Source organism: Thalassophryne amazonica, chromosome 18 (assembly GCF_902500255.1).
Source record: "Thalassophryne amazonica chromosome 18, fThaAma1.1, whole genome shotgun sequence".
Taxonomy (NCBI): domain Eukaryota; kingdom Metazoa; phylum Chordata; class Actinopteri; order Batrachoidiformes; family Batrachoididae; genus Thalassophryne; species Thalassophryne amazonica.
The window spans coordinates 9,001,214-9,017,808 of NC_047120.1; the positions used below are offsets into that span (position 1 = coordinate 9,001,214).

The 16,595-nt window shown below is 42.6% G+C and overlaps 1 protein-coding gene across 1 annotated transcript in view; it reads right to left on the bottom strand.

Moving 5' to 3' along the window:
- LOC117530733 (caveolae-associated protein 1-like) overlaps positions 1-14,840 on the bottom strand; it is a 72,642-nt gene extending 57,802 nt beyond the window's left edge. The window contains exon 1 of the mRNA XM_034193633.1: positions 14,157-14,840. Coding sequence (XP_034049524.1) covers positions 14,157-14,681 — 525 coding nt within the window. The 5' untranslated portion in view covers positions 14,682-14,840. The remainder of the gene's footprint in view (positions 1-14,156) is intronic.
- Between the last annotated feature and the right edge of the window lie 1,755 nt (positions 14,841-16,595).

The window sequence follows — 16,595 nt, forward strand, 5'->3', positions numbered from 1 at the left end:
GGAGGCACACAGAAACACAATCAGACACAAATATAAACACAGAGATAAACACAAACACAGAGACAAACAAACAGAGACAAATATGGAGGCACACAGAAACACACTCAGACACAAAAACAAACAGAGAGATAAACACAAACACAGAGACAAACAAACAGAGACAGAAACACACTCAGACACAAATATAAACACAGAGATAAACACAAACAGATAGACAAACAAACAGAGACAAATATGGAGGCACACAGAAACACTCAGACACAAAAATAAACACAGAGATGAACACAAACAAAGACAAATATGGAGGCACACAGAATCACAATCAGACACAAATATAAACACAGAGATAAACACAAACACAGAGACAAACAAACAGAGACAAATATGGAGGCACACAGAAACACAATCAGACACAAAAATAAACACAGAGATAAACACAAACAGAAACAAACAAACAGAGATAAATATGGAGGCACACAGAAACACACTCAGACACAAAAATAAACAGAGATGAACACAAACACAGAGACAAACAAACAGAGACAAATATAAACACAGAGATAAACACAAACAGATAGACAAACAAACAGAGACAAATATGGAGGCACACAGAAACACAATCAGACACAAATATAAACACAGAGATAAACACAAACACAGAGACAAACAAACAGAGACAAATATGGAGGCACACAGAAACACACTCAGACACAAAAACAAAGAGATGAACACAAACACAGAGACAAACAAACAGAGACAAATATAAACACAGAGATAAACACAAACAGATAGACAAACAAACAGAGACAAATATGGAGGCACACAGAAACACAATCAGACACAAATATAAACACAGAGATAAACACAAACACAGAGACAAACAAACAGAGACAAATATGGAGGCACACAGAAACACACTCAGACACAAAAACAAACAGAGATGAACACAAACACAGAGACAAACAAACAGAGACAAATATAAACACAGAGATAAACACAAACAGATAGACAAACAAACAGAGACAAATATGGAGGCACACAGAAACACAATCAGACACAAATATAAACACAGAGATAAACACAAACACAGAGACAAACAAACAGAGACAAATATGGAGGCACACAGAAACACACTCAGACACAAAAATAAACAGAGATGAACACAAACACAGAGACAAACAAACAGAGACAAATATAAACACAGAGATAAACACAAACAGATAGACAAACAAACAGAGACAAATATGGAGGCACACAGAAACACAATCAGACACAAAAATAAACACAGAGATAAACACAAACACAGAGACAAACAAACAGAGACAAATATGGAGGCACACAGAAACACAATCAGACACAAAAATAAACACAGAGATAAACACAAACAGAGACAAACAAACAGAGCCAAATATGGAGGCACACAGAAACACAATCAGACACAAATATAAACACAGAGATGAACACAAACAGAAACAAACAAACAGAGACAAATATGGAGGCACACAGAAACACACTCAGACACAAAAATAAACACAGAGATAAATACAAACAGAGACAAACAAACAGAGACAAATATGGAGGCACACAGAAACACACTCAGACACAAATATAAACACAGAGATGAACACAAACACAGAGACAAACAAACAGAGACAAATATGGAGGCACACAGAAACACAATCAGAGACAAATATAAACACAGAGATAAACACAAACACAGAGACACATAGAAAGACAAACAGAGGCAAACAGGAAAAACACAACGAAAGAGAAAAACACAAACACAGAGATAAATGAAAACTGTCACCCTCAAGGTGACGGGTATCTTGCCTAAAGTTGAGCAAGAAAAACTACCCCAACTACCACCTCAATCAGACTAACCTGGTTTAATAATGGTTAAATTAAAATTAAATAAGGAGGAACTGATGGGCCAGGCCATTCATTATATTCATGGCAATTTTGGAGGCAAAATAGCACAAATTGTGACCAGGAAAGTGTTTTTTGGTGATTTTAGTTTTTGACCTTCCCATGACCCTGACCTTTCACTTTGACATTGAACCTTTTGTGTTCTGGAAGGCATCTCCATAGCGCTGCTATATGTAAACTTGCAAGAGTCTGCACTGTAAACTGGGTGCTCCAGAGTGAGCTAAAAGTGAAAAATACAATCATTACGAGAAAAAAAAAAAAAAATACATACATACTGAGTAACAGATCTTGCAAAAACTTTGTTCATGACAATATAAAAAGGAAGAAAAAAATGCACACACAGACAATCATGAACACAGAGATAAACACAAACACAGACAGGAAAACACACAGACAGAGATAAACACAAACGGTTACACTTTACTTGGAGGCATCGTCATAATCGTGACATGACTGTCATAGCTGTTACATGACACAGTCATGAAGGTGTCAAAATCACTATGTCAATGTCATAGACGTTTATGACTGCTGTCATCAAGTGTCATTCGTTTTTTATAATGAGAAGTTAATTTTTGGGTTGTCTTGATTATAGCAACTTGACTTCAAAGTTGACATCAAAGTGACATGATCAGAAGTTGTCTTTGGCCTTTTTGGTCTACAGTTGTATGCCAAGTTGTCAACTTATTACAAAAACCAAATGACACTCAATGACAGCAGTCATAAATGTCTATGACATTGAAATAATGTTTATGACACATTCATGACTGTGCCATGTAACAGTTATGACAGTGTTATGTCACTATTATGACAGTACCTTCAAGTTAAGTGTTACCATGCAAACACAGACACAAACAGGAAAAACACACAGACAGAGACAATCATAAACACAGAAATAAACACAAACACAGAGACAAGCAATTACAGAGATAAACGCAGAGAGACACACAAACACACAGACAAACAAACACAGAGATAAACACAAACAAAGAGACAAACAATTACAGAGATAAACACAAAGAAACACACAAACACAGAGCCAAACAGGAAAAACACACAGACACGGACAATCATAAACACAGAGATATACACAAACACAGATACAAACAATTACAGAGATAAACGCAGAGAGACACACAAACACACAGACAAACATAAACACAGAGATAAACACAAAGAGACAAACAATTACAGAGATAAACACAAACAAAGAAACACACAAACACAGAGCCAAACAGGAAAAACACACAGACAGGGACAATCATAAACACAGAGATATACACAAACACAGATACAAACAATTACAGAGATAAACACAAACACAGAGACACACAAACATAAACACAAAGATAAACACAAACAAAGACACAAACACAAAAATAAAAAGAAACAGAGAGACACACAAACACACAGGTAAACACAGATACAGAGACAAACAGGAAAAACACAAAGAGAGATAAACAAACACAGACATAAACAGAAACACAGACACACAAACACATAGATAAACACAAACAGAGACAAACAAGAAACACAGAGACAAACATAAACACAGAGATAAACACAAACACATAGGCAAACAAATACAGAGATAAACACAAACACGGAGACAAACAAATACAGAGATAAACACAAACACAGAGACAAACAAATACAGAGATAAACACAAACAGGAAAAACACAAACAGAGACACACGAACAAAGAGACAAACAAACAGAGGAAAACATAAACACAGAGATAAACACAGAGAGACAAACAGGAAAAACACATACACAGAGATAAATACAAACATGGAGACACACAGAAAGGCAAACACAGAGAGACACAGACACACAAACACAAAGACAGAGATAAGGACAGAGACAAACAATCACAAAGATAAACATGGAGACACACATACACGCAAGCAAAGAGACACACAAACAAACACAGAGACACACAGAAAGACAAAGACAGAGAGACTCAGACAAAGACAAAAACAGAATAAAGTTTGTGTGAACATGTCTCTCTTGTATGATGTCATCTGGGATCTTTTTGAATAAATAAATTATTATTCATATTTAAAAACACACACTATTTTTTTCTCTTCACATTATTTTTTGGAGTCCTGATGCACAAAACCAGCTAGAACTAGTTCACCGTGTGTAATGGAGTCGCGTGTGGCACAAACACTGTTTGTTCACCTCCAGGCTGTTGAAAGTGAGCTGAAGTTTGCACACTGAGCAGCACAGTTGTTGAATGTGAGCTGACGTTTTCACACTGTGCAGCACAGTAGTTGAACGTGAGCTGAAGTTTGCACGCTGAGCAATGCAGATGTTGAACGTGAGCTGATGTTTGCATGCTGAGCAGTACAGATGTTGAACGTGAGAACGTGTTTGCACACTGAGCAGTGCAGATGTTGAACGTGAGCTGATGGGTGCACGCTGAGCAATGCAGATGTTGAACATGAGGTGATGTTTGCAGTACAGATGCTTTTAAAGAATGTCAGGGCAGAACACTGGGTTTTAATTTGATTTATTTTAATACAGATGTTTTTGACGTGATGTCACAGTTGGCAGCCTGAAAAAAAGGCAGTGTTTGGAGTCCGTGAGAGTGGCAGAGATCAGCATTCAGGGGGAGGATTTATGGAGCCCAGTCCTGGTTGGCTTTTCCAGGGTGGGACTGAAACCTGTGAAGTCTGATTTATGATCCAGTCCCATTGAGAAAGAATCCCATCACATTCTTCAGATGGGTTTTTATTTGTGTTTTGGATGATTGTTTGTGGGCTCTGCTGTGGTAAAAGCCGCGCCCCATTAGAGGGCACTAAAAACAGAAACAAGACCAACGGTCTGCTGCACACAGAGATCCAAAAAACAGATTTGAAATTTGAAAACAGATTTGAAAAACAGAGTTATAACCTGTACAAAACAACACACGCACACACAAGCACGCACACACACAGCCCTTCAGCAGCAGTCCACTCCCTTGTTTTGGGACCATGTGTGGACTGTACCTGGGCACCAGTGGTGGGCACAGCTAACCAAAAGGTTAGCTTCGATAACAGATAATCAGCTAACTGAAAAGTTATCTTTTATAAAGCTAAACTGATAAACCACCCAAAAATTTAATCGGAAGCTACAGATAACCGATAACTTCCAGTACTGTTTCTGGTACATTTGCAATTACTAACAAGCTGATTTTGAGTTTGAACACCACGATCGCTTCTGTTAGTATCAAAGGCAACCACAGACCCAAACAATGAGTCAGAACTTTTGTCTTTGTGCGTCCTGCCCACTGCTGGATGATCCCGTTTACTACATAGCTTCTAGCAGTGAAGCTCAACTCTCTACTCAACAACAGCGTCGCTGTGAGGCGGTGCTGACTTATGGGTTGGTTTATAACCGATAGAATAACTCCATTAATGTCAATTCTGTCATTTGTACAAAGTTAAAATATAACACATATCTTTAAATTTTAAATATTGCACAAATTCTGAAGTTTTGTAATAAACACAGACAGATGCCAAAGGGATTATGGGAAAACAAGCCTCCACTAACACTGATTGGTGGACTCATTCATTCTATGTAAAAACCAACACATTAATGTGACGTGATGTGTGTGTTGGTATTTAAATGTGCTTTTGTAAAATATGCCATTTTAATTATATGTAAAAAAAAAAAAAAAAAAAAGCAATTTGTTAAAGCCATAACTAAGTCAAGTTGTGATTTGACAATCATCTCATGTAACTGGGGTCAAAATGCATAGAACACTGCCATCTACTGGCACCCAGATGCTCAGACCCTTACCCATAATCCTTTGCGTACAGGTTGTTTTTTTTTTTAGCACCAGAGAGTTCTGCGGTTTAAACAACAGAATCCACGACAGTTGTAAATGAACATTATATAACCAAAAATGTATATTTTTTCTTTAGCTGCAGCAAGAGGCTGCAACAACTATCAGGCACGCAAAAAATTATAATTTATGGGATATCTCAATACTTAGGGCGAATACTGCCATGAACACTACTGGCCAGTAGATGGCAGTAGAGACCGTAGAGCAAACAGAAAAATATTGGATCAGCAACCTGAGCTTCTTCTGACATTTATAACAAACACAATAACAAGTAACAACGTCTACAAAACCAGAGAATATATTCATTCAGAGTTTTAGCCACAATATACAAAGAGTTTAATGCTGTTGTCCATGTGGAGCCTGATCAGAGTGTCTCAAATGCATTTCTCCTGTCGTAACTGTACCGGGATTACCAATAATGCACCACCTGCACACAACATGTCCACATTAAAACCTTCAAAATTAGTGCAGTACTTTAAAACTAAAACATATAGCTGATATTTTCGCTTTATAAAACTTCAGAAGTGACGTTAATTTAAATAACATGTCCAAAATTAGTTTTGTTAAAAATTTTAACCATAAGTTAAACCTGTATGCCTCTGGATGACTTGGGTGATATTACTGGTGAGTTAGTATGGTGTCAAGAGGAATTATCTTGTCACCAATTCTTCTCTGATTGCAGAGGATAGAGCAGTTTCCGCTGAAACCAGCTCTCCTCTTTTTACAGAGACTAGAGCAGTTTTTTGATTACAAAATTTTTAACAGGTAAGCGCTGAAATCTTTGATATCAGACTTAACAAAGATTTTTAGCTGTTAATGCTTGATTCACTTCATCTGCAAAACATATTAGTGATTTGAAAATTATCGGACCCAAAATTTATCATAAGATATCAGATAATGAAAACATTAGCTTTGATAATTAGCGGTTAGCAGAACTGCTGGGCACAGTTCATTGATTGAAGCTCAAGTTCGGCATGTGATGTTCACATGATCCGAATTTGGGTCCAGTGGACTTCATTAACCTCCATTAACCATTTTCGTGCTTGGTGACTCTGCTCTGGATCTTGATTCTTTCCATTTCATCGGTAAACCGGAATGAGCTGCTCAGCACTTGACTCATAATGCCTTCATGCAGCATCAGCACACAGGAAGCACGTTGAGGTGATTCTCCACAGAAACCTGGACTTCCAGCCTCAAATCCCATTGTGGATCTGTTATGGATCTGCTGTGATGATCCTGAAAAACCATGGACAGCTGACAGACAAGGAAGTAACCTGAACGGTCCCCCGCAAAAATCGGTCCCACCTGCCTTTATTGTGCATGCATCATTTCAGAGCGTCAGCAGCAATTCAGCGATTATCGCCTTGTTTCTGCTTCAAACTGCCTCCAGTCATCATCTCTCAAAGCGACAGATATCTGAAGCTTTTCTACAACAATCTTTTCCACAAAAGTTCAGCATTATTTCATCATAAAAGACAGAGGAAGCGATCAGAGCGCCATGGCTACACATCTGACTCTGACTCTCTCAGTCGACTCGTTACTGCGAGTCGTTACTGATGCGCTGAAATGACACAGGCGGAGCAGCATGTTGGAAGAGGAGGGACATTCGGTTAGACAACTGGCACTCATTTACCTCCGTCTGGATCCAAACACACCCCAGGACATCCTAACCTGTTCTGCAGCAACAGGAAGAGTTTGATGGCTCCACCCTGTTTGTCTTTGAACAGAATACTCGACCCATTACCTTTCTTTGAATCCAAAACCAGGTCCCAGAGGTCCCAGCAAGAGGCTCTGGGAAAAAACAGATCTTAATTCCACAAGCAGAACTTCATCCAGCTCCATCGACAGGGACCCCCCAGCCCAGGTCACGGGGGCTGTCTGCCCGCCTAACTATTCTAACTGTTATTGGTATTCTTCCATTACTATGAAATATTAATGGTTTATTCTTATACTTAAAGTGCAGCTACAGTGTTTAGTTGTGTAAGATGAAGAAGTGCAGGTGGGGGCGCTGTTTCACCAAACATACAACTCACCGTCAGAGGTATCAAAAACAAAACAAAGATTCACTCTTCCTCATCCCCAATAATTTCCCCTAAAATAAACTTCTCTCTTTTTGAGGGATCCTAGTAAAAACTGACATGTCCCAGATCTGTCCCACAGTCCAGCACTTATCCTGCCCCACCCCAGAGGGGCGTGGCTGAAAAAGCTGTGAAGCATCACTGAGGCATGGCCACCACAGACTCAGGCGGAGTCACCACAGACTGAGGCAACCTGACTGAACAGGACCAGAACTAAACCACAGAAAGACCTGACTGATCCAGCTGTGTCAGAGACGAGTCCAGGGGAACCCTGGAAGGAGTATTTTCACAATGATTATGAGGTGATGAAAATGATAATCAGGTCTCTCTCTCTCTCTCTCTCTCACACACACACACACACACACACACACACACACACACACACACACACACACACACACACACACACACACACACACACACACACACAAGGTCAATGCCATGGAGCACCGGACAGAATCTCTCCAGTCACAGCCACTTTGGAACTCCTTCAGAGTCCTGCTTGAGACATACTGACCCGATTTAAAGAAACAGCACAAACACAGCCAAGACAGACACAACCCGTTTGGCGGTAGGTCACAAATGAGACAAACTGTTTGGCGGCAGGTCACAAACGAGACAAACTGTTTGGTGGCGGGTCACAAATGAGACAAACTGGTGGTGGGTCACAAACAAAACAAACTGTTTGGCAGCGGGTCACAAAAGAGAGAAACTGTTTGGGGGCGGATCACAAATGAAACAAACTGTTTGGTGGCGGGTCCCAAATGAAACAAGCTGTTTGGTGGCGGGTCCCAAACTAAACAAACTGGTTGGTGGCATGTCACAAACGAGACAAGCTGTTTGGTGGCGGCTCACAAACGAGACAAGCTGTTTGGTGGCGGGTCCCAAACTAAACAAACTGTTTGGTGGTGGGTCCCAAAATAAACAAACTGCTTGGTGGCGGGTCACAAAAGAGACAAAATGTTTGGGGGTGGGTCACAAATGGAACAAAATGTTTGGGGGTGGGTCACAAAAGAGACAAACTGGGGGAGGGTCACAAACGAGACAAACTGTTTGGTGGCATGTCACAAACGAGACAAGCTGTTTGGTGGCGGCTCACAAACGAGACAAGCTGTTTGGTGGCGGGTCCCAAACTAAACAAACTGTTTGGTGGCGGGTCACAAAAGAGACAAAATGTTTGGGGGTGGGTCACAAATGAGGCAAAATGTTTGGGGGTGGGTCACAAAAGAGACAAACTGGGGGAGGGTCACAAACGAGACAAACTGTTTGGTGGCATGTCACAAACGAGACAAGCTGTTTGGTGGTGGGTCACAAATGAGACAAAATGTTTGGTGGTGGGTCACAAAAGAGACAAACTGTTTGGGGGCGGGTCACAAACGAGATAAACCATTTGAGGGTGGGTCACAAATGAAACAAACTGTTTGGCGGCGGGTCACAAATGAGATAAACCATTTGAGGGTGGGTCACAAACAAAACAAACTGTTTGGCGGCGGGTCCCAAACGAGATAAACCATTTGAGGGTGGGTCACAAACTAAACAAACTGTTTGGCGGCGGGTCACAAACGAGATAAACCATTTGAGGGTGGGTCACAAACGAAACAAACTGTTTGGCGGCGGGTCACAAATGAGACAAACTTTGGTGGCGGGTCCCAAACGAAACAAACTGTTTGGTGGAGAGTCACAAACGAGATAAACCATTTGAGGGTGGGTCACAAACAAAACAAGCTGTTTGGTGGCGGGTCCCAAACTAAACAAACTGGTTGGTGGCATGTCACAAACGAGACAAGCTGTTTGGTGGCGGCTCACAAACGAGACAAGCTGTTTGGTGGCGGGTCCCAAACTAAACAAACTGTTTGGTGGTGGGTCCCAAAATAAACAAACTGCTTGGTGGCGGGTCACAAAAGAGACAAAATGTTTGGGGGTGGGTCACAAATGGAACAAAATGTTTGGGGGTGGGTCACAAAAGAGACAAACTGGGGGAGGGTCACAAACGAGACAAACTGTTTGGTGGCATGTCACAAACGAGACAAGCTGTTTGGTGGCGGCTCACAAACGAGACAAGCTGTTTGGTGGCGGGTCCCAAACTAAACAAACTGTTTGGTGGTGGGTCACAAAAGAGACAAAATGTTTGGGGGTGGGTCACAAATGAGACAAAATGTTTGGGGGTGGGTCACAAAAGAGACAAACTGGGGGATGGTCACAAACGAGACAAACTGTTTGGTGGCATGTCACAAACGAGACAAGCTGTTTGGTGGTGGGTCACAAATGAGACAAAATGTTTGGTGGTGGGTCACAAAAGAGACAAACTGTTTGGGGGCGGGTCACAAACGAGATAAACCATTTGAGGGTGGGTCACAAATGAAACAAACTGTTTGGCGGCGGGTCACAAATGAGATAAACCATTTGAGGGTGGGTCACAAATGAAACAAACTGTTTGGCGGCGGGTCACAAATGAGATAAACCATTTGAGGGTGGGTCACAAACAAAACAAACTGTTTGGCGGCGGGTCCCAAACGAGATAAACCATTTGAGGGTGGGTCACAAACTAAACAAACTGTTTGGCGGCGGGTCACAAACGAGATAAACCATTTGAGGGTGGGTCACAAACGAAACAAACTGTTTGGCGGCGGGTCACAAATGAGACAAACTTTGGTGGCGGGTCCCAAACGAAACAAACTGTTTGGTGGAGAGTCACAAACGAGATAAACCATTTGAGGGTGGGTCACAAACAAAACAAACTGTTTGGCGGAGGGTCACAAAAGAGACAAACTGTTTGGGGGTGGGTCACAAACAAAACAAACTGTTTAGCGGAGGGTCACAAAAGAGACAACCTGTTTGGGGGTGGGTCGCAAAAGAGACAAACTGTTTGGCGGCGGGTCACAAAAGAGACAAACTGTTTGGGGGTGGGTCGCAAAAGAGACAAACTGTTTGGCGGAGGGTCACAAAAGAGACAAACTGTTTGGGGGTGGGTCGCAAAAGAGACAAACTGTTTGGCAGCGGGTCACAAACGGGACAAACTGTTTGGTGGCGGGTCACAAACGAGATAAACCATTTGAGGATGGGTCACAAACGAAACAAACTGTTTGGCAGCGGGTCACAAAAAAGACAAACTGTTTGGTGGCGGGTCACAAAAGAGACAAAATGTTTGGGGGTGGGTCACAAATGGAACAAAATGTTTGGGGGTGGGTCACAAAAGAGACAAACTGGGGGAGGGTCACAAACGAGACAAACTGTTTGGTGGCATGTCACAAACGAGACAAGCTGTTTGGTGGCGGCTCACAAACGAGACAAGCTGTTTGGTGGCGGGTCCCAAACTAAACAAACTGTTTGGTGGTGGGTCACAAAAGAGACAAAATGTTTGGGGGTGGGTCACAAATGAGACAAAATGTTTGGGGGTGGGTCACAAAAGAGACAAACTGGGGGATGGTCACAAACGAGACAAACTGTTTGGTGGCATGTCACAAACGAGACAAGCTGTTTGGTGGTGGGTCACAAATGAGACAAAATGTTTGGTGGTGGGTCACAAAAGAGACAAACTGTTTGGGGGCGGGTCACAAACGAGATAAACCATTTGAGGGTGGGTCACAAATGAAACAAACTGTTTGGCGGCGGGTCACAAATGAGATAAACCATTTGAGGGTGGGTCACAAATGAAACAAACTGTTTGGCGGCGGGTCACAAATGAGATAAACCATTTGAGGGTGGGTCACAAACAAAACAAACTGTTTGGCGGCGGGTCCCAAACGAGATAAACCATTTGAGGGTGGGTCACAAACTAAACAAACTGTTTGGCGGCGGGTCACAAACGAGATAAACCATTTGAGGGTGGGTCACAAACGAAACAAACTGTTTGGCGGCGGGTCACAAATGAGACAAACTTTGGTGGCGGGTCCCAAACGAAACAAACTGTTTGGTGGAGAGTCACAAACGAGATAAACCATTTGAGGGTGGGTCACAAACAAAACAAACTGTTTGGCGGAGGGTCACAAAAGAGACAAACTGTTTGGGGGTGGGTCACAAACAAAACAAACTGTTTAGCGGAGGGTCACAAAAGAGACAACCTGTTTGGGGGTGGGTCGCAAAAGAGACAAACTGTTTGGCGGCGGGTCACAAAAGAGACAAACTGTTTGGGGGTGGGTCGCAAAAGAGACAAACTGTTTGGCGGAGGGTCACAAAAGAGACAAACTGTTTGGGGGTGGGTCGCAAAAGAGACAAACTGTTTGGCAGCGGGTCACAAACGGGACAAACTGTTTGGTGGCGGGTCACAAACGAGATAAACCATTTGAGGATGGGTCACAAACGAAACAAACTGTTTGGCAGCGGGTCACAAAAAAGACAAACTGTTTGGGGGCGGGTCACAAACAAGACAAAATGTTTGGTGGTGGGTCACAAATGAGATAAACCATTTGAGGGTGGGTCACAAATGAAACAAACTGTTTGGTGGCAAATCACAAAAGAGACAAACTGTTTGGCGGCGGGTCACAAAAGGGACAAACTGTTTGATAGCGGGTCACAAAAGAGACAAACTGTTTGGGGGCAGGTCACAAACGAGACAAAATGTTTGGTGGCAGGTCACAAACGAGATAAACCATTTGAGGGTGGGTCACAAATGAAACAAACTGTTTGGTGGCGCGTCACAAAAGAGACAAACTGTTTGGGGGCGGGTCACAAACGAGACAAAATGTTTGGTGGCGGGTCACAAATGAGATAAACCATTTGAGGGTGGGTCACAAACAAGACAAAATGTTTGGTGGTGGGTCACAAATGAGATAAACCATTTGAGGGTGGGTCACAAATGGGACAAACTGTTTGGTGGCAGGTCACAAAAGGGACAAACTGTTTGGGAGCGGGTGACAAACGAGACAAAATGTGTGGTGGCGGGTAACAAACGAGATAAACCATTTGAGGGTGGGTCACAAATGAAACAAACTGTTTGGTGGCAAATCACAAAAGAGACAAACTGTTTGGCGGCGGGTCACAAAAGGGGCAAACTGTTTGATAGCGGGTCACAAAAGAGACAAACTGTTTGGGGGCAGGTCACAAACGAGACAAAATGTTTGGTGGCAGGTCACAAACGAGATAAACCATTTGAGGGTGGGTCACAAATGAAACAAACTGTTTGGTGGCGCGTCACAAAAGAGACAAACTGTTTGGGGGCGGGTCACAAACGAGACAAAATGTTTGGTGGCGGGTCACAAACAAGATAAACCATTTGAGGGTGGGTCACAAACAAGACAAAATGTTTGGTGGTGGGTCACAAATGAGATAAACCATTTGAGGGTGGGTCACAAATGGGACAAACTGTTTGGTGCAGGTCACAAAAGAGACAAACTGTTTGGGAGCGGGTGACAAACGAGACAAAATGTGTGGTGGCGGGTAACAAACGAGATAAACCATTTGAGGGTGGGTCACAAATGAAACAAACTGTTTGGTGGCAAATCACAAAAGAGACAAACTGTTTGGCGGCGGGTCACAAAGGGACAAACTGTTTGATAGCGGGTCACAAAAGAGACAAACTGTTTGGGGGCAGGTCACAAACGAGACAAAATGTTTGGTGGCAGGTCACAAACGAGATAAACCATTTGAGGGTGGGTCACAAATGAAACAAACTGTTTGGTGGCGGGTCACAAAAGAGACAAACTGTTTGGGGGCGGGTCACAAACGAGACAAAATGTTTGGTGGCGGGTCACAAACAAGATAAACCATTTGAGGGTGGGTCACAAATCAAACAAACTGGCGGCGGGTCACAAAAGGGACAAACTGTTTGGCGGTGGGTCACAAAAGAGACAAAATGTTTGGTGGCGGGTCACAAACAAGATAAACCATTTGAGGGTGGGTCACAAATCAAACAAACTGTTTGGCGGTGGGTCACAAAAGAGACAAACTGTTTGGGGGCGGGTCACAAACGAGACAAAATGTTTAGTGGCAGGTCACAAATGAGATAAACCATTTGAGAGTGGGTCACAAACTCTTTTGCACTTAAATTCTCAGTGATGAACTGTGCGCACGTAAGAGGACGTAAGTGTTTCCACAGGCTCGGGCGTGTCCTCTGTAAACTAAGTACACGTTTTAGTTTTACAGACTGACCAACTGCCAGATGAAGGTGGGATCTTCAGGGTCGTGTGTGGTACAGCCTGTCACTTGAACACTTGCCAGAAGTTGACTACGCCCTAAAATCCTCACATCAGCTGACTGGATAAGAGTGAGCACAACTTTCTACAGGATTTGAACAAAGCAGCTTGTGAATCAATTTTCTGAGTTTTAAACTTGACTCTCTTTCTCAGTAAGCCACACCTATCTGTGCACAAATCAGAAACCCTTACCTGGTACACCATGACTTTGAAGTTGCGCCTCTTGAGCAGCTCAGCCTCGTTGTTCTCCAGCTTCTTGATCTGGCCGCCTTGCTTCTCCAGCGTGGCCCGCACCGTCTTCACATTGACGCTCACCTTGCGCACCTTCTCCATCATCTTGTTGACGCTGTTGGATGTGGTGCTGTGGTTCTTGGCTAGTTTGGTCAGCTCACCCTGGATACTGGTCACTGAACGCTCCATCTCCTGCTGCCTGGCCTCCAGCCCAGTCTGAGTCTGCTGGATCTGGTCCACGGCCCCGATGATCTTGTCCAGCAAAGACAGCACCATCACCCCGTTGACCTGTGGGTCAAACTTCACCGCATCATCCTTGTCTTCAGCAGTGTCACCCTCTGGACCTGTGGCTGAAAACTCTTTCTTTGCTGCAACATCGTCTTCATCTTCTGAGGGTGGGAGGTTGACCTCGTCGTCTGAGATCTCAGTCAGAGTTTGGGGCTCTAGTTTCAGACTTGAAGGCTCCAGTGCTTCCATGGCTGCCATGTCAGTAGATTTTCAAAGGACACAACTCGCGATACGTCACAGCTGGTTTGTTAGGAATCGTTTGTGTCTCTTTCTCTTGTGGTCCTTCCTAATGTCTGGGTGTTGGCTCAGGAGGACAGTGTGCAGCAGAATTCAGGAGATGCTGATGTGAAGCAACAGCAGACAGAAAAGTCAAACTACAGCCAGGAGGCTTTTTTTCTGCCCTGCCTACTTTTTTTTTCCATTGGACTCCCCACCTCCCTTCAAATTCCGCCCCATCGCCTCCCCAAAGCCTCACTCATAAGACTCCACCCACCACTGGAATGTCCAGCCTCTGATGCTTCACCCAGTCAGCGGGGTTGACTCGTGCAGAGTCAAACTCCACAGACTACAAGCTGAGGCACAGCACACAGGAATGTTCTGTTTCCAAGGCCTGCTGGAGTGTACGAGGACACACACCACAGCGCAACACAACACGATACAACACAAAATAAAACACAGAAAGGACACACAAAAACACAATGGAACACAACAAAACACAACACAAAAGACAGAAAGGAAGCACAAAAACACAACGCAACACAGCACAACAAAACACAGAAAGGACGCACAAAAACACAATGCAACACAACACGATACAACACAACATAAAACACAGAAAGGACACAAAAAACACAACACACAGATAGGACACACAACATAATGAAACACAACAAAACACAACACACAGAAAGGACACACAAAAACACAACACAACAAAAAACACAGAAAGGATACACAAAAACACAACGCAACAAAACACAACACACAGATAGGACACACAACATAATGCAATGCAACACAACAAAACACAACACACAGAAAGGACACACAAAAACACAACACAACAAACACAACAAAACACACAGAAAGGACACACAAAAACACAACACAAAACACAGAAAGGACGCATAAAAACACAACGCAGAACAACAAAACACAGAAAGGGCACACAAACCACACTGCAACACAACACAAAACACAGAAAGGACACACAACATAACGCAACCCAACACAACAAACCACAACACAGAGAAAGGCTACACTACATAACGCAATGCAACACAATAAAACACAGCACAACACTCAGAAAGGACATACAAAACACAACACAACAAAACACAACACAAAACACAGAAAGGACACACAAAAACACAACACAGTGCAACACAACACAATACAACATAACACAGTACAACACAAGACAATGCAACACAAAGCAGCACAACACAACAATGACAAATACAGAAAGGTCACACAAGAACAACACATACAGACAGGACAAACAAAAACAACACACACAGATAGGACACACACAAAAAACAACACAAAGCAACACAACACAATACAACACGTACACAAAAGACATACAATAGCACAACACAACACGTAGAAAGGACACACAAAACACAACCGAAAACAAAGTAATGCAACACATCACAGACAGAAAGAACACACAAAACATATTCTAACACAAACAGAAAGGACACACAAAACATGACACAACATGCAGAGAGGACATACAAAAACACAACACATACACAAGGGATAGACAAAAGAACAACAACATGCAGAAAGAAAAACACAACACATATAGAAAGGATACATAAACCCCAACAAAACACATACAGAAAGGACACAAAAACACAACACAAACCAACACAAGACAGAACCATGCGGAATGGACACACAAAACAAAGCACATACATAATGGACACACAAAGCACAGGACACACAGAAAGGACACACAAAAACACAAAACACAAGACATTCAGAAAGGACACCCAAAAACAAAAGCCAACACAAAGAAACACAACACAACACATACAGGCAGGATACACAAAAAGCAACACATCCACAAAGGACACACAAAAGCACAACACAATACATGCAGAA